We start from the raw sequence: 15994 nt of genomic DNA, 5'->3' as shown, positions 1-15994 counted from the left end.
TCCGTCTTTTAACAGATGCATAGACCTTGACAGTAAGGCACTTTCTGATTACTGTTGTTCTTGAGGCTTCTTGGCCAGGCAGAAGCACAGCTGCAGTGTCTGGGAGGTGAGCAAGGTCAGCTGCTCCAAAGAAAGCACTCTTCTAAGGGGAAGCCGCTAAGTTCAGGTGCTTGACCTTCTTGAAGCTGGCTGTTTTTCTAGCCTTTGAAGTTTAACGTGGCTGAAGAAAATGGTGTTTCTTTGGCTGTTAGGGGACTTCATTGGGGGCCATTACAATGGTTGCCACCCTACTGACGTATCTCAAGTTGCTACTTCAACTTATGAAATCACAGTAGCATTAAAAACTGTTGAGAGTTATTGGGCCTAAAGCTACAATACTAGGCACCAACACAGAACATCTGGCTCAAAAATTAAGCTGATGGGTGTCCCATGCATACCTCTAACGGCAGCTGTGAGGTGACCAGAGCTAGGATGATTCCTTGGGTTTGCTGGCTTAAAGCCAAGTGGAGAAAACACCAGCCCCAGCTTCAGGGAGAGGCCCTGCCTCAAGAACTGGATGGAATGATAGACGGTCACCTCACACCCTCTTTTGGTGTCTGCCTATACACTGGTATACACATGTGCACACACAAATCTTTTAAGCAGTAGACCTGGTTCAGTCCCAGCACATCAGTTCAGTTCACAACCATCCATAACTCCAATTCCAGGGGATACAATGTCCTCTTCTGGGTTCCAATGTTACTAGGCACACATGTGGTGCATATGCATACATGGAAGCAAACATTCATACACATTTAAAAAAAAAAAAACTGGCTATAGGGAAAGCAGTGGGGGCATGGCAACTGTTTGCAGGAACCTTAACACAACTCTTCATGCAAATGAGGCTTGTGTTTGCACTAATTACAGGCTGACTTCTGGGTCACTAAGAGGACTGTTCCTCCTCTAGCCTAGTGCAGTCATCTTGAGTTTATGGCTTTTGTCGGCAGTGCATATGCATACATGGAAGCAAACATTCATACACATTTAAAAAAAAAAAACTGGCTATAGGGAAAGCAGTGGGGGCATGGCAACTGTTTGCAGGAACCTTAACACAACTCTTCATGCAAATGAGGCTTGTGTTTGCACTAATTACAGGCTGACTTCTGGGTCACTAAGAGGACTGTTCCTCCTCTAGCCTAGTGCAGTCATCTTGAGTTCATGGCTTGTGCAGGCATGACCAGTTTAAAACAGTCAAGGCTGCAAAACTGCCTTCTGGAGCTGGCTAGGGTACTTCAGTAGGAAGCATGAGGTTACGGTACCAGCCTCATCAAGGTTTCTGAGGGGTGTTTAAAGTAGCTGGGCTTCTCTTGCCTTTTCCTCCCTTCCTTCTTTTCCTCCCTCCCTCCCTTATTATTATTTTTTTTGAGACAGGGTCTTCCTGTAGCCCCAGCTGGTCTGGAACTTGTTATGTAGACCAGGCTAGCCTCCATCTCACAGAAATCTGCCTGTCTGTACGTCCCAAGTGCTGGGATTAAAGGTGTGCACCACCACAACCGGCTAATTTATTTTTAGTTTATGTGTATGAGTGTTTCACGTATGTAAGTGTACCAGTTGTTTGCAATGCCCTTGGAGGTCAGAAGAGGGTGTTAGATCCCTGGAACTGAAGTTATAGATGGTTGTTAGCCCTCATTTGGATACTAGGATTCGAACCTGGTTCCTCTGCAAGAGTAGCCAGTGTTCTTGACCACTCAACCACCTCTCCAGCCCCTCCCCTTTTATTTATTATTTTTTTGTCTTTTTGAGATAGAGTTTCCTTGTAGCCCCAACTGGCCTGGAACTTGCTATGTAGACCAGGCTGGCTTCAAACTCACAAAGATCTGCCTGCTTCTGCTTCCCAAGTGCTGGGGCTAAAGGTGTGCACCACTATGCCCAGCTTCCCTTTATTTTTAATGTGTGTTTTGCCTGCATGTATGTAAGTGCACCTGTGCAGCAGAGGAGTTGAGTTACAAATGGTTAACTGCCATGTGGGTGCTGGGAACCTGGTTCCTTTGCAAGAGCAGCAAGTGCTCTGAACTGCTGAGCCATCTCTCCAGCCCCTGTGCTACTTTATTTCACTCAAAGAAACACCAGGAGTGTATATAACAAAGGTTAAATGAAGGTTCTACACAAAGTATTCTAAGGGTCTCCCTGTAGTCCCAGCTGGCCTAGATTCGCTTTGGAGACCAGACTGGCCTCCAACTCCCAGAGATCGCCAGCCTCTGTCTCCGGAGTGCTGGGATTAAAGGCGTGCACCACCACACCGCGGCTCTAATAGCATTTTAACAGTACTCAATAGTATACAGTCATGCTAAACTGCCCTCAGCTCTGCTCCAGTTTCCCAGGAAGAGGTAGGTCCCTCAGTTTAGACTGACTGCCTATGCATTTGGGGCTTTCCCAATAACTGGTAATTTCGTTTCAACAACTCAAAACTCAGTAGAGTGCTACCCTTATGTTATCATAAGGGTACAACCCCTTCCTTCACAGGTTATATATATTTTTAATGCATATGAGTGTATTGTCTTTGTGTGTGTAAGTGTACCCATGTCGTGCAATGCCTTGGAGGTCAGAAGAAGGCATCAGATCCTCTGGAACAGGAGATGGCTGTTAACCACCATGTGGGTGCTGGGAACTAAACCCGGGTCCTCTGCAAGAGCAGTTAGTGCTCTTAACTGCTGAGCTACGTCTCCAGCCCCAGATTACCTATTTTTAAGGAATAACTCCATTTTTCTCCCTTGTCGCAGAAATGAGGCTCTCCTGTAAAATTATTTTGAAGAGAATCACTAGGTCCAAGTTCAGTCATCACTGAACTTTGTGTGTGCGTGTGACAGGGCTCGCTGTACCTTCTGCAGGCCTGGAACTGGCTATGTAGCCCAGGCTGGCCTCGATCTCACAGTCACAGAGATCGTCTGCCTCTGCCCACCACAACTAACTTTTTAAAGCAAGAAGCCCCGGGCGGGCGGCGCAGGCCTGAAAGCCCACCACTCGGAGGATGAGGCTGGAGGATGCGTGTCTGGGGTTAGGGTGGTCTACAAAGCAAGTTCCAGGCCTGTCTACAAACCCGAAAAATAGGCAAACGCTGCTCCTTCGTCTTTGTCTTTCACAAGTAATGGCGGCGATGGTCCGACTCCGAGTCCACTCTCCCAGGGCCGCGTGCTCCCCAGGGAGGCGGAAGACCCACAAATCCCAACAGGGTTCTGGCCCGTCCCGCCCGCACCGAGACCCCGGCCTCAGTCTTCTGCGCCTGCGCCCTTGGTTTGCGCAGGCAGCGCCGCGGACGCCCCTGGGTCCTCGAGGGCCGGAAGTGCTTGCGCTCGGCCTTTCCCGTCCTGACTGGCGGACGAGGCCGGCGTGCTCCGAGCGGTCGGAGCTAACCGCTGCCCAGTGGGCCGCTGTGGCCGGGCGCACCCCACAGTCGGGAGAAGATGGTGGGCCGGAACAGCGCCATCGCCGCGGGCGTGTGCGGCGCCCTCTTCATCGGGTACTGCATCTACTTCGACCGCAAGAGGCGAAGTGACCCCAACTTCAAGAACAGGCTTCGAGAAAGTGAGTGGTCCCGGGCCCCTAGCGCGCGTTCCCTGGCGGCCTCGCGGAGTGCGGCCCCGGGGTCGGCGTCGCCGCGCTGCGGGGGTTCCGCGTGCGGCCGCGGCCTCCATCTTGGAGGACACTGGCTCCATCTTGCTGGCCCTGGAATGCAGGCCAGCTCGAGGGAGTGTTCGATGGGGCGGGGCTTGCTCTGTACCCCAGGCTTGCCTTGAACCCGCGGCAGTCCTCCCGGGGGCTGGGATGACCGTCGTGTGCCCCCCTCGCCGGCTCCATCCACCCTGTGCGGGCTTTATACGTGCGGACGTGCGGGTACCGTGGAGACCAGGTATTGCTCGGGCTGGTCTCGAACTCGTGGGCCTCCGACCGCTGGACACTCTCAGCCACAGCGGTGCCCCTGATATTTGATGCGTTTAGACCGAACGTCCCCGCGTACACCCGCGCGGGTCCTTCCCTGCATTCTTAAACCCTCTTGGCGGCTTCGCTCAGGTGCCTCCAAGATATGAGTGAATGCTAGAGAGACCGCGGGGAGTCCAAAGGGCTGCGCCTCGCGTGGCTCAGCCTTATTTCATACCTGCGACATCTTTTAGGTGGTTCATCGGAGGGAAATCGTGACACCCCTTAACTAGGGCGCCCTTAAACTTCAAGGTATATGTGTGGGGTCTTCCTTTGCAATAAACGATTTTATGCTTTATCTGGGGTGGTTAGCCATTAGCTTAGTAAAAGTCAGAGAAGTCAAGAGAAGTCGCTGCCCTCTTCAGTACTTCTGAATTAAAAGACACCAAATCTTGCTAGTGTTCCAAACTCACGTGTGGCTGGGCCCTAATGCAAGATGTCCACTCATTTGAAACCATGGGTCCCCAGTAGCCGGTATGATTTTCGTCGGGTAGGAATTCAGAGATTTTGTTTTTGTCCGTGGCTGGGTAGAGTAATGGAAAGAACACTGTTTGGATTCGGCCTACGCTTTTCCAGCCCAGATGGGTCACTCGCCTGCCTGAGCTTGGGCCTTTGCAGTCTTGCTCTCCTTAGCTCTTAGCTGGGCTTGTTGGTTTGAGGAGATGAGGTAACACGTTGAAGTGCCTCCCACAAACTCTAGGCCTGCAGGCCTGCGCCAGAGGAATGCCTTCTTTGGAAAGTCTTGCTGAAAACCATGAGAAAAGAGCTATCATTTTAGAAAAATTCGGATTGTACTTTTCAGAATGACCTTTCCATACAACCTTTTCTTTTTTGCTCTGCAAGGGATTAAATCCAGGGCCCTGTATATGCGAGGCAAGTGTTCTCCCACTGGCCCTTCCCGTTTTCAATCCTATGATTTAAGTGAATATATATTAATATATATAAAATAATAATTATATATACATATATAATTATTATTTTGGTGGGGGGGTCTTTTTGAGGCAGGTTCTCCCTTAGCTCTGGCTGGCCTGGAACTCATGTAGACTCTGGCTGGCTTCCAACTTAGAGATCCGCCTGCTTCGGCCTCCAGGGTGCCGGGATTAAAGGTGTGCACTGGCCCACCCAGCAATTTAAGTGAATTATTAACTGCAACAGTGATCTTAGGCAATAAGAACTCAGAGCCTTAGAGGTCTTCCTTGCAAAGTAATCCAGTTACTTTGCTTTACACTAGAGGGTATTTTGTAAATAATAATTTTTTTTTAATAGAAGGAAGAGTTTTATTTATGCTTTTGCTTCCAGAGGTATAAGTGTCCATCATAGGAGGGAGGCATTGTGACAGAGGCAGTGTTCTAGTTAACTTCTCTATTGCTGTGACAAAACACTCTAACCAATACCAGCTTGGGGTGGCATTGCACAACACGGGTACACTCACATATATGCAGGCAATACACTCATACACATGAAATAAAGATAAATATATTTAAAAAAAGAGTTGGGTAGTTATGGAAGTTAAGTTTCACAGTAATGGAATTCATTGTGTGTTTTGTTATTTTTCAAAAATTCTACTTTAGCAAGTTGTATTTTTCATCCCTCATTACAGAAATTTGCCTTGTCCCTTTCTGCAGTGCCTTTCAACTGAATGCCATGTCTTGACACTTGATGGAGCAAAATAGAATGCTTGAAGACCGGTACTCTCAAGTTGAGTGTTGGAGTAGATGCTCCATCACTTCCTAGTGGCCTTGGTAAATTTTCTCATCTGTAAGATGGGAGTGACAGGAGTACCTGTTTCAGAGTTATTCTGACGATTAAACGAGCCAGTGAATAGCAGACATTTAGGAACAGTGTTTGGCCTGTGTCTTTTATCCTGAAGTAACTCATAAATTCTTTGAGAATATTTCATACTTCTTTGTATCCTCAGTGACACTGAAAGCATTAAGTATTTGATTGCTTGGATAAACTATTCCCTTACTAGCAGTAATCATACCAATAATTATAATAGCAAGCTGACCAGTACGTCCAATTGTTCTAATCTAATATGTAAGATCAGATTTCATATTTGTTCTAATTTTTTAACCCCATATTTTTCTCTTGAAGCCTTTAAAACAGTAGCACCTCCTGTGTTGTGAGGACTAGAGTTGGCAAGGGATCCCAGTGGAGCTAAATGTCATTTGTAGCCAGGCATGGTAGCGCAACACCTTTAGTCCCAGCGCTCGGGAGGCAGAGACAGGCAGATCTCTGTGAGTTTGAGGCCAATCTGGTCTACCTTGTGAGTTTTAGGACAGCTGGGGCTACATGGAGACCCTGTCTCAAAAAAAAAAAAAAAAAAAAAGTCATTTGTAGGGATAGAATAAGAGAGAGGCACACACCACATTAGAGTGAGGCCAACATGTGACTGCTTCTTTAGTCCTGTGTTGAGACTTGGGTTTGTAGCTTTCAGGTTTACAGAGGACTTTTGCTTGGCTTACAGCTTTTTTGTCTGTCCTAATAATCTTGTAGCATTAGGCAGGTCTTGTCTTGGAGAGTTAAACTTTCTTGCTTACAATTACTCAACTAATGCATGAAAAAGAGATCCAGCTGTGCCACCTGGTTACTCTCCAGGCCATTGTAGTGTTTAGTGGTTATTGTTTTCTAGGTCTTTAATATCTAACTGCAGGAATTGTCTCATTCTAAATGTTTATCTGGCAGAACATGAGCCAGGAACTGCTAAAAAAAATACATGTTTTAACTCACAAATCTGCTGTAATCCTTGCAATGACTCAGTGAAATAGATTCTGTTCCTAGACAAGTTTGGATGAGGGCTAGTTTATTGTGACTTGCTAGAAAGTGTAAGAGAGATTGCAGGAACCATAGGGCAGATGGTTCCCATATGCTTACACCCTTTCCCATGGGGTACATCATTACAGAGGAGTTCAAAGTGCATTTCTGATTATTAAAGGATTGATAGTAAAAATTAATTGGTGACTAGATTTTCTACTGCGATTTTTTTTTTTTTTTTTTTAAGGGATTGCTTGATTTGGGAGGGAGGTCGTGAATCAATACTAATAAAATAGCTTACAAAGTTTAGACAGACTCTTTTGACACAGGGTCTCCCTGTAGCCTCAGCTGGCCTGGATCTCGGTAGACCACGTTGGCCTCCAACTCACAGAGATCTGCCTGCCTCTGCTTCCCAAGTTCAGGGATTAAAGGCATGTGCTACCACGCTGGGCACTAGACAGACTTTTTTTTTTTTAATATTTTTATTTTATGTGTATGAGTGTATTGCCTGCATGTATGTGAAAACCCGTGTCGGGCAGTGCCACGGAGGTCAGAAGAGGGCTTTGGATTCCCCTGAAACTGGAGTTAAGGACCGTCCGTAGCCGCCATGTGGGTGTTGGGACTTGAACCTGGGTCCTCTGCAAGAGCAGTCAGTGCTCTTAACCTCTGAGCCCTCTCTCCATCCCTTAGACAGACATTTTTAACTAACCAACAGTAGTTAAGACTTAATGCATTTCTGAGCACTATCCTCTTGCTCTTTTTTTTCTGTTAAATGACTGGAGTTCACAGTACATCCCTGTAATCCTAGCACTTGGGAAATAGAGGCAGGAGGATCCTGAGTTCAAGGCAAAGCTCAGCTATGGAAGGAGTTGCAGACTAGCCTGAGCTATATACATTAGACCTTTTCTCAAAAAACCCCTACAAAAAGCCAAATACTATTTTATTTTTATAAAACCATCTTAGTATTTTCCCACCTCAGAAGGCTGGTTAGTTTTTAATAGTAAAGCTAGATTCTGATCTAGTTCCGTAATAGTGGCTTAATTCTTTAGCCTGGAAAGGGCTTTGTTGAGCATTTGGAGCTGTCTATATCTTGAGACTTGCTAGACTTGGTGATGCAGAAGAAAGGGGAAGGCTTTTATCTGGAAATTCCACATTGCCTGTAGTTCCCTCAATAGGGCTGGGACATGCTGATCCATAAGAGATTCTGAAAGCCAGAGATGTCTTTGTGAATTAATGACTGCTGCAGCAATTAGACATGATAGCCAAGTGAAAATTCTACCTTTTTTTTTTTTTGTAGGAAGAAAGAAGCAGAAACTTGCCAAGGAGAGAGCTGGACTTTCCAAGGTAGTAATAACTTAGTGGTTTGTTTTTTTAATATATGCTTTCTGGTTTACAGGAATATTGTCTAAAAATCTGCTTCATTTTATGTATTTTGAGAAAAACTACTTGCAGCTTTATACTGCTTTTCTACATAAAATTTAGTTTGAGAATAATAATTGTAACTTATAGAATATAAATCTTTCTTTTCATAGGTCCTGTGTTCATAATTAATTTTTAATGACAACATAGGTTTTTATCTACTTGATTACAAAATGTTCCGTGGCAGCTATGTAAATTAATTAGATGCTAATATGCATGTCACTTTCTCTGCCACTGGAATTTTTTCTGGATTTAGAACATGGACTACTGGATTACTAATGTCTCATGGTTCTTCTTAAAGCAAGTTCAGGTAACGAAAATGGAATCACTAAATGGTACATTTTGTTATTTTGAAACAGTTGGCTAATCAGCACAGCTGACTGGATAGTGGAATAAATTGAGAACCACGTGTTCTAATGTGTCCAGACTACTTTCCAAGATATGGGATACAGAAGAACCTTTGAGTATAGGGAAATTTAAGAAATACTTAGGTATGTGGGTGTGGGGGTTTGGAGGACTGTTGTTAAAATTCTAGGGGATAAATAGGCTTGCCCAATTAAGCTCCAGGTCCCAGTAGGAGACCCTGTGTCTGAAAACAAGATGAATGACTTCTGAGGAATGGCAAAGTTTGAAACCCTGGTGTACATGTGCATATCCACACATGAGAGTGCATGCATGTGCGCGCGCACACACACACACACACACACAAGAAATCTAGGTTTTAAAGCTGGATGTAGTGGTGCACACCACCTTTAGTCCCTATACAGTGGGATATTTGTCTTTTTAAGGCCAAGCCAGGGCTACATAGTGAGACCTTGTCTCAAAAAAGAAAGATAAAACTCATTATAATCTGACAGGCCTTGCAGCACAGGCCTGTGCAGGTATCTTGGGGACTGAGAGCCTGGAGGTTTCATGTTCAAGGCCAGCTTGGACAACCTGGTGAGATTTGGCACAGTTCAGTGGTAGAGCAATTAGGATACAAGGGACCCTCAGTTCAATTTGAAGCACCACTAATAAAAAAATAACATGCATACCTATAAATAAATCTTTTAGATGTGTGTAAAAATATATATGAAATGTTGACTCAATAAATGAATGGAAGTTGTTTAAAAACCTATGATGGCAATAAAAATGTTGTCATACATGGTATAGATACTTGTACTCTTCAGTTTTCTTTGATTCAGAGCTTTTTGAGACCTGTCCAAATGTCATTTTTATCAAGTTGACCAATAAATATTTTTTACTTTCATTTATTTTAATGTAGATATTCAGTTCTTGAGTTTGCAGATGTTTAGGAATAAATTTGCCAGGCGTATTGCTTTTTATTTATTTATTTATTTATTTATTTATTTATTTTTTTTTTAAATAACCATTGGGGCTGGAGAGATGGCTCAGCGGTTAAGACCACTGTTTGCTCTTGCAAAAGACCTGGGTTCGAATCCCAGCACCCACCTGGCTGCTAACAACTGTCCGTACCTCCAGTTCCAAGGGATCCGATAGCCTCTTCTGTCTTCACCGGGCGTCGCATGACACGGGTGCACTTACCTACAAGGCAGGCAATACACACATACACATAAAACAAAAATAAATAAAATATTTTTAAAAATTAAAAAAAAAAAATTTAGCCATCAGAGATTTTGTTAGGTTTTTAGTAGTTTTCTGGGTGTTGAATAAGACCCTGGCTTAATTTGTATGTGTTCTTTTTCCAGTTACCTGATCTTAAAGATGCCGAAGCTGTTCAGAAATTCTTTCTTGAAGAAATACAGCTTGGTGAGGAGTTACTAGCACAAGGTAATAGTCATTTCAAGATAAGAACTGATACGATTAATTCTTCAAACTCGTAAAAATTTATGGTGGCAGGGGGTTTGCACAGTTGGCTGTTTTTTAGAAAAAGCATTTTAAACATTTTGAGATGGGTTTTTAGGCACTTCGTTGTAAGGCTGACTCCAGAAAGACATTCCTGCAGGTTGCCATGGACTCCTAGGCATTTAAGTGAGATTCAGCCTACTTGGCTGCATCATTCAGTGTGGAAGATCTGGTAATAATTCAGCAAAACTGGAGGAGAAGTTCATTTTTACAAATGAGATCAATCTCATAAATAGTAACTGAATGAATATGAGCTGAGTTTGCTTAACATTCATCTAATCTTCAGGCCTTTTCTGTGTTTATAGGAAAGAATGGCTAGTAAGTTCAAGAGCACTAATTTACCTAATCAAGGTCACACCCTGATTTTTTTTAGCATCTCATTTCAGGACTGATCAGTTACGTGGTCCAGAATTTAGGCTCTTAATTGCTTCGTGCCTCATTTATTCCATCACCTGGATTGAAAGGTGTTTTTTTTTTTTTTCCTTCTCAAATATCTTTTGAGCCAGGGTCTCAACTGTGTACTCTGGCTCGCTTAGAACTTCCTCTGTAGGCCAGAATAGCCTCGAAGTGAAAGAGATCTGCTTACTTATGGCTCCCAAGTGCTGGGATTAAAGGTGTGTGCTACCTTGCCCAGCTTTTTCTTTTTTTTTTTCCTTTATATATATATATATAATTTTTATTTTATGTGTATGAATGTATTGCCTGCATGTATGTGAGTGTGCCTGTGTAGTGCAATGCCTTGGAGATCAGAAGAGGGTGTTGGATTCCCCTGGAACTGGAGTCAAGGACGGTTCGTAGCTGCCATGTTGGGTGCTGGGAATTGAACCCAGGTCCTCTGCAAGAGCAGTCAGTGCTCTTAACTGCTGCTGAGCCATCTCTCCAGCCCTGCCCAGCTTTTTTTTTAAAATTTTTTTTTTTTTTTTTTTTTCGGTCTCTTTGTTGGTGTTTTTTGACAGGGTCTCTCTAGTCACAGTCCACCTGGAAGTCATAGTGTGAACCAGGGTAGCCTCCATCTGGCAGAGATCCGCTTGGCTTGCTTAATGTCTTAATTAGCTTTTTTTTTTTTTTTTTCTGGTCGTTTTGAGACAGGGTCTCCCTGTAGCCCCAGCTGTCCTGGAACTCGCTCTGTAAACCAGGCTGGCCTCTATCACAAAGATATCTGCCTGCCTCTGCCTCCCAAGTGCTAGGATTAAAGGCATGTGCGACCACATCCGTTTTTTTTTTTTTTTTTTTTTTGAGACAGGGCCCTGTAGCTGGCTTAGAACTTGCTATGTAGACCAGGCTGGCCTTGATCTCACCAAGATCTGCCTACCTCTGCCTCCCAAGTGCTGGGATTAAAGACGTGTGACACCAGCCCAACTATACTCTTTAAAATTTGTTTTTACTATGCATGTGTATGTGTGGATATATGCACATGTCTAGTGGTGTGTGTGCGTGTGTGTATGTGTGTGTGTATAGGTCAGAGGGCAACCCTGTTGAGCCAGTTCTCTCCTATTTTTATGTGGGTCTAGGGATTGAACTCAGGTAGGGAGTCAGGCTTGTGTAGCAAGTGCCTTTACCTGCTGAACCATCTTGCTAGCACCAACTTTACTTTTTTACTTTATTTTGTAAGTATTTTATTATTTGTGTATGAGTGTATTGCTTGCATGTATATAAATACACCCATGTTGTACAATGCCATCAGGTTCCCTTGGAACTGGAGTTACAGACTTGTCAGCTGCCATGTGGGTGCTGGGAATCAAACCCGGGTCCTCTGCAAGAGCAGCCAGTGCTCCTAACCACTGAGCTATCTCTCCAGCCTCTTATTTAATACATATGAGTGTTTTGCCTGCATGTATGCGATTGCCCCACCTGCATGCAATGCTCATGGAGGCCAGAAGAGGGATTTGGATCTCTTAGAGCTGGAGTTAAGGACGGTTGTTGACTGTTGTGTGAGTGCTGGAAACCGAACCTGCATCCTCTGCAAGAGCAGCCCGTGCTCTTAACCACTAAGCCATCTCTCCAGCCTCAACTTTATTTTTTCTCATGTCTCTTTCCTAAGAAATAGCTTCTTGATAGAATTTGTTTGGTCAGTTTCAACAAGAGTCATAAATAGCCTTGTTCCTATAGTCAAATGGCTAGCAAAGAAAAGATATCTTTCATCAAGCTATCTCAAGTGAAGTATCGATATCATTTGGAAAACATTTCCAGGTCCGTCCAAGTCAAAAAGGCCAATAGAGGCCTAAGCTCTGAGGAAAGTGAAGGTATTTTTCTTTGCACCAAAACAGTCCTTCAGTCCAGAGTGGTCCTGCTCTTGGGGTACTGTGATAGTGGGTGATTGAACTTCCTACTGAATGGTTGTATGCTGTATTCTGGGCTTTTGGTGTTAACAGTGGGTTCCTCTGATGCTCTGGCCAGTTACTGAAAGTTACAGTAACTTCAGGTCATTGCTGATGCTGCTTTAGAGGAGATTTAAGGCCCTTGTGTCTGTTGATAAGTAGGAATTGATGAAGTCATCCAACCTTTCAGTCACCTTCAGCTCCACATCACACCATCTCCTTCCAGTGCCCAGCCCTGAGCAGATTGTCCTATGAGTATCAGTACATCCTCTCAACACCCAGGAAAGAAACTGGCCCAGTAGGTCAGAATGATGGCATGGTGATGAGTGACAGTGGCCAAAATAGGCAGTGTCCTGGTTTGTGTAGATGGTCTAACCACAGTCCCTACATTAGCAGCAGAGATTCAGCCATTTCTGACCAGCTTGAGAGGCTAAGAAAGCACTAGATGCCTCACAGTAGACTTTTCCCCAAGGTCCTTCAGTCTTTCACAGTGGTCAGTTGAAACAAGAAATGCATAACATCATTTTCATTTCTGTGGGTGCATCATAGATAACTTCTGCTTTCTTACTTGCCAGTGATTTTGACCAGCATCACTTAAAGATGAAGTTTTGATGATTTCAGATTACATGTAGTGATTTTGTACAATCTCACAGGTGAATATGAGAAAGGTGTAGACCACCTGACGAATGCAATTGCTGTGTGTGGACAGCCTCAGCAGCTGCTGCAAGTACTACAGCAGACTCTTCCACCACCAGTGTTCCAGATGCTTCTGACCAAGCTTCCAACCATCAGTCAGGTAAGGAATTGGAGTGCTTCAAAACGGCTAGTGAATAGACCTGGAACTACATATTCAGGGACAAGTCTGATGAACAGAAGTACTGGAGATGGCTTTCCTAATGTTATGTTGTCCAGATGGCTGGCCATGAGGTCTAATGATTGTGCCTAGAGGCGAATCATACATGTATGTACCTGTGTTAAGAGTAATGCCCTCCCCCCTTTTTTTTTCCCCTTTGGTCTTTTTGAGACAGGGTCTCCCTGGAGCCCAAGCTGTCCTGGAACTCACTATGTAGACCAGGATGGCCTCAAACTCACAGACATCTGCCTGCCTCTGCCTCCCAAGTGCTGGGACTAGAGGCGTGGGCCACCATGCCCAGCCCAGAGTAATGCCTTTTTATATGTGTATTTTTTTCTTTTTTTTTTATTGAGACAGGGTCTCCCTGTAGCCCCAGCTGGTGGCATGGAACTTGAGACCAGGCTGGCCTCGAACTCACAGAGAGCCTCCTGCCTTTGCCTCCCAAATGCTGGGACTAAAGGCGTGCACCACCACGCCCGGCATGAGTAATGCGTTTATATTTGAGTCCCCAAATTCAGGCCATTCGGCTACTTTTTAAATTTTTTAATTTTATTTTATGTGTATGCGTGTACTGCCTGTATGTAGGTAAGTGCACCTGTATCGTGCAGTGCCGGTGGAGGTCAGAAGAGGCTGTTGGATCCCTTGGGATTGGAGTTATGGACGATTGTTAGCTGCCATGTGGGTGCTGGGATTCGAACCTGGGTCTTCTGAGAGAACAACTAGTGTTCTTAACTGCTGAGCCATCTCTCCAGCCCCCTCAGCTACATTTGTTGTTTTTTAAATGTGTACAAGTGTATGAGTGTAAGCGTACCCATGTTGTGTAGTCCTTGTGGAGGTCAGAACCGTTTTAACTCCAGTTCCAGGGGATCTGATGATGCCATCTTCTGGCCTATGTGGGCACTGCACAACACAGTGCACTTAAATACATACATGCAGGTGTTAAAACACTCATACAGAAAAAAATTCGCAACTTATTTTTGGAGGGGGTGGGCACATAGGGCTGGTGATCAAACCCAGAGTCTTGCACATTCTAGCAAGTTCTATCATCGTTACATCCCTAACCCTTTCATACTGATTTTTAACTTGACTGGATTCGAAGAGGTCTTGGGGTAAAATTAAAGTCCCCCTCTCCCCAAAGATTTAAGGAAGAGTTACTTAGGAAACCAAGAACTTGAAGTAAATCTTAAATTTGGATGAATGTGGTTTCAGTCTACCCATACTGGAGTCCTTTGTTTAAGGTTGTATGCTGCTGTTTGAGGAGTAGCTGTCTTAATCGGTTTTGTGTTATAACAGATAATTGATGATGGGAAATGTATAAAGATTATTTGACTTAACAGGGTGGCTGCAAAGTCCAAGTAACATAGTGGCTATGTCACAGCATAGCAGAGAGTTGGAAAAGGAGCTGGTCATGTACAGAGGGGACTCATTTGTGACATTGGTTAGCTCCTCCTACAGGATCTAATAGGTTCCTGCAAGAACTGTCTCGCAGGTGGAAAGTGGCACCCTTCAGATCTCACTAACCAGTATTCCTAGTTTACGTAGGCGTGGAAAGAAGTCCTAAAGACTTTTGGGTTACATATTTGACTTAACGTACAGCATAGGTCACCTGCTTCCTTTATTCATTTGACTTGTATGGTATTGCAAGTTGTGTGATCATTCCTCCCTTCCTATCTTCGGCATCCCTGGTGCCAGGATTACAGGTATGTGTCACTGTGCCCAGCCCATCTTCATTTTCTTAGGTGTAGTAATCCCTGAAGTGTTATATGTTGAAGTCAATGTCAGAATGGGTGAACTTCAGCAAGATTTGGTTCTTTGACTATGAAGAACAATTTAAGCTTAACTTGGAATTATGGTTAAATGCTTAGGAACACTTTTCAAAATTAATTTTTTTTTTTTTTTTTTCCTTTCAGAGAATTGTAAGTGCTCAGAGCTTGGCTGAAGATGATGTGGAATGAACCAGTTAGCAACATGATAAAATCTCTGTTTAAATGATTTTAAAAATTCTTAACTTGGAGGTTGAGCAGCTCTGGGGAATAAGGGCAAATATGCTTTTATGGACTGTCCTACACTGAAATCTACCAAAGTGAATGTTTACTTTGAGTAGATCCATTGTCTGTTTTATTTATTTTTCCCAGTGAAAGTGTATTTTGATAGAGCTTTTCGTTTTATAAATACACTGAGTTACCAAAATATCATGGATTTTGTTTGTTCCTTAAGACATGCAGTTAAAATGTAAATACAGTAGAACATTACTTAGGTTAAAACTCCCAGTGAGCAGTTTCAAAAGATTGGGAAAAGGTGTGGAAGATAGTTGAAGAATGCACATTTTTAAAGACTGGTACATTTTCCTGTAAATTATAAAATTGGATAGAAACTGTGTTTGTGAAAACTGAGCATTAAAATCTTCCAGAGAGCGGCTCTTTCTGTTTACTCGTAAATGTGTGAAGTGTGCTGCTGTTGCTGACTTCACTTCCACCCTGTGTGTCCTTGAAACTTGTCTTAAGTCGGCGGACTTACTGTTCTCTAGGTAGTTAATCATGGTATGTTAAGTACATGTAGCTTCAAGTAGCAACAGGACTTAAAATTGGATCTCACTGGTGAGCTTTGCTTGCCCGTGCCTGCTTACTTTCCCATGTGTAGACACATGCTCCATCTGCTGGTCTCTGAGGTGTCATGTCCGTTTTAACTTGTGATTCAGTTGGTTCTGTTTGGTGCCTTTGGATGCATCTCCAGTTCTGCAGAGTCTTGGAGCAACCAGGCCTTGCACTTTCTTATATTCTGAATTTTGCATGTTTGCCTGACTTAGTATTTCTGGATTAAGCTTTATTTA

The 15994-nt window shown here is 43.9% G+C and overlaps 1 protein-coding gene, 1 long non-coding RNA gene and 1 other non-coding gene across 3 annotated transcripts; all 3 read left to right on the top strand.

The window, feature by feature from the left end:
- Positions 1 to 3311: 3311 nt before the first annotated feature.
- On the top strand, positions 3312 to 15602 carry Tomm20 (translocase of outer mitochondrial membrane 20). Its single transcript, XM_008847020.2, has 5 exons — positions 3312 to 3561; positions 8006 to 8052; positions 9837 to 9918; positions 12965 to 13107; positions 15075 to 15602. Exons 1-5 carry the CDS (start codon positions 3441 to 3443, stop codon positions 15117 to 15119), a joined length of 438 nt encoding a protein of 145 aa, XP_008845242.1. The 5' UTR covers positions 3312 to 3440; the 3' UTR covers positions 15120 to 15602.
- On the top strand, positions 3593 to 5697 carry LOC115072671. Its single transcript, XR_003851700.1, has 2 exons — positions 3593 to 4206; positions 5580 to 5697. It is a non-coding gene; the product is annotated as an uncharacterized LOC115072671 (long non-coding RNA).
- Positions 4013 to 4143, top strand: LOC115072675. Its single transcript, XR_003851705.1, has one exon. It is a non-coding gene; the product is annotated as a small nucleolar RNA SNORA14 (small nucleolar RNA).
- Positions 15603 to 15994: the final 392 nt, after the last annotated feature.

The sequence above is a fragment of the Nannospalax galili genome, unplaced genomic scaffold (genome assembly GCF_000622305.1).
Source record: "Nannospalax galili isolate Female #2095 unplaced genomic scaffold, S.galili_v1.0 scaffold1463, whole genome shotgun sequence".
NCBI classification, from domain to species: domain Eukaryota; kingdom Metazoa; phylum Chordata; class Mammalia; order Rodentia; family Spalacidae; genus Nannospalax; species Nannospalax galili.
Note: the sequence above shows the minus strand (reverse complement) of the source record. Positions and strands in the feature narration are given on the sequence as shown.

Excerpts from the sequence above, each read along its gene's own strand:
- Tomm20 (XM_008847020.2), top strand. The coding sequence starts at position 3,441 with ATGGTGGGCCGGAACAGCGCCATCGCCGCGGGCGTGTGCGGCGCCCTC. Across the intron at positions 8,053-9,836 it reads AGAGAGCTGGACTTTCCAAG|TTACCTGATCTTAAAGATGC; the intron begins GTAGTAATAACT and ends TTCTTTTTCCAG. Across the intron at positions 13,108-15,074 it reads AGCTTCCAACCATCAGTCAG|AGAATTGTAAGTGCTCAGAG; the intron begins GTAAGGAATTGG and ends TTTTCCTTTCAG.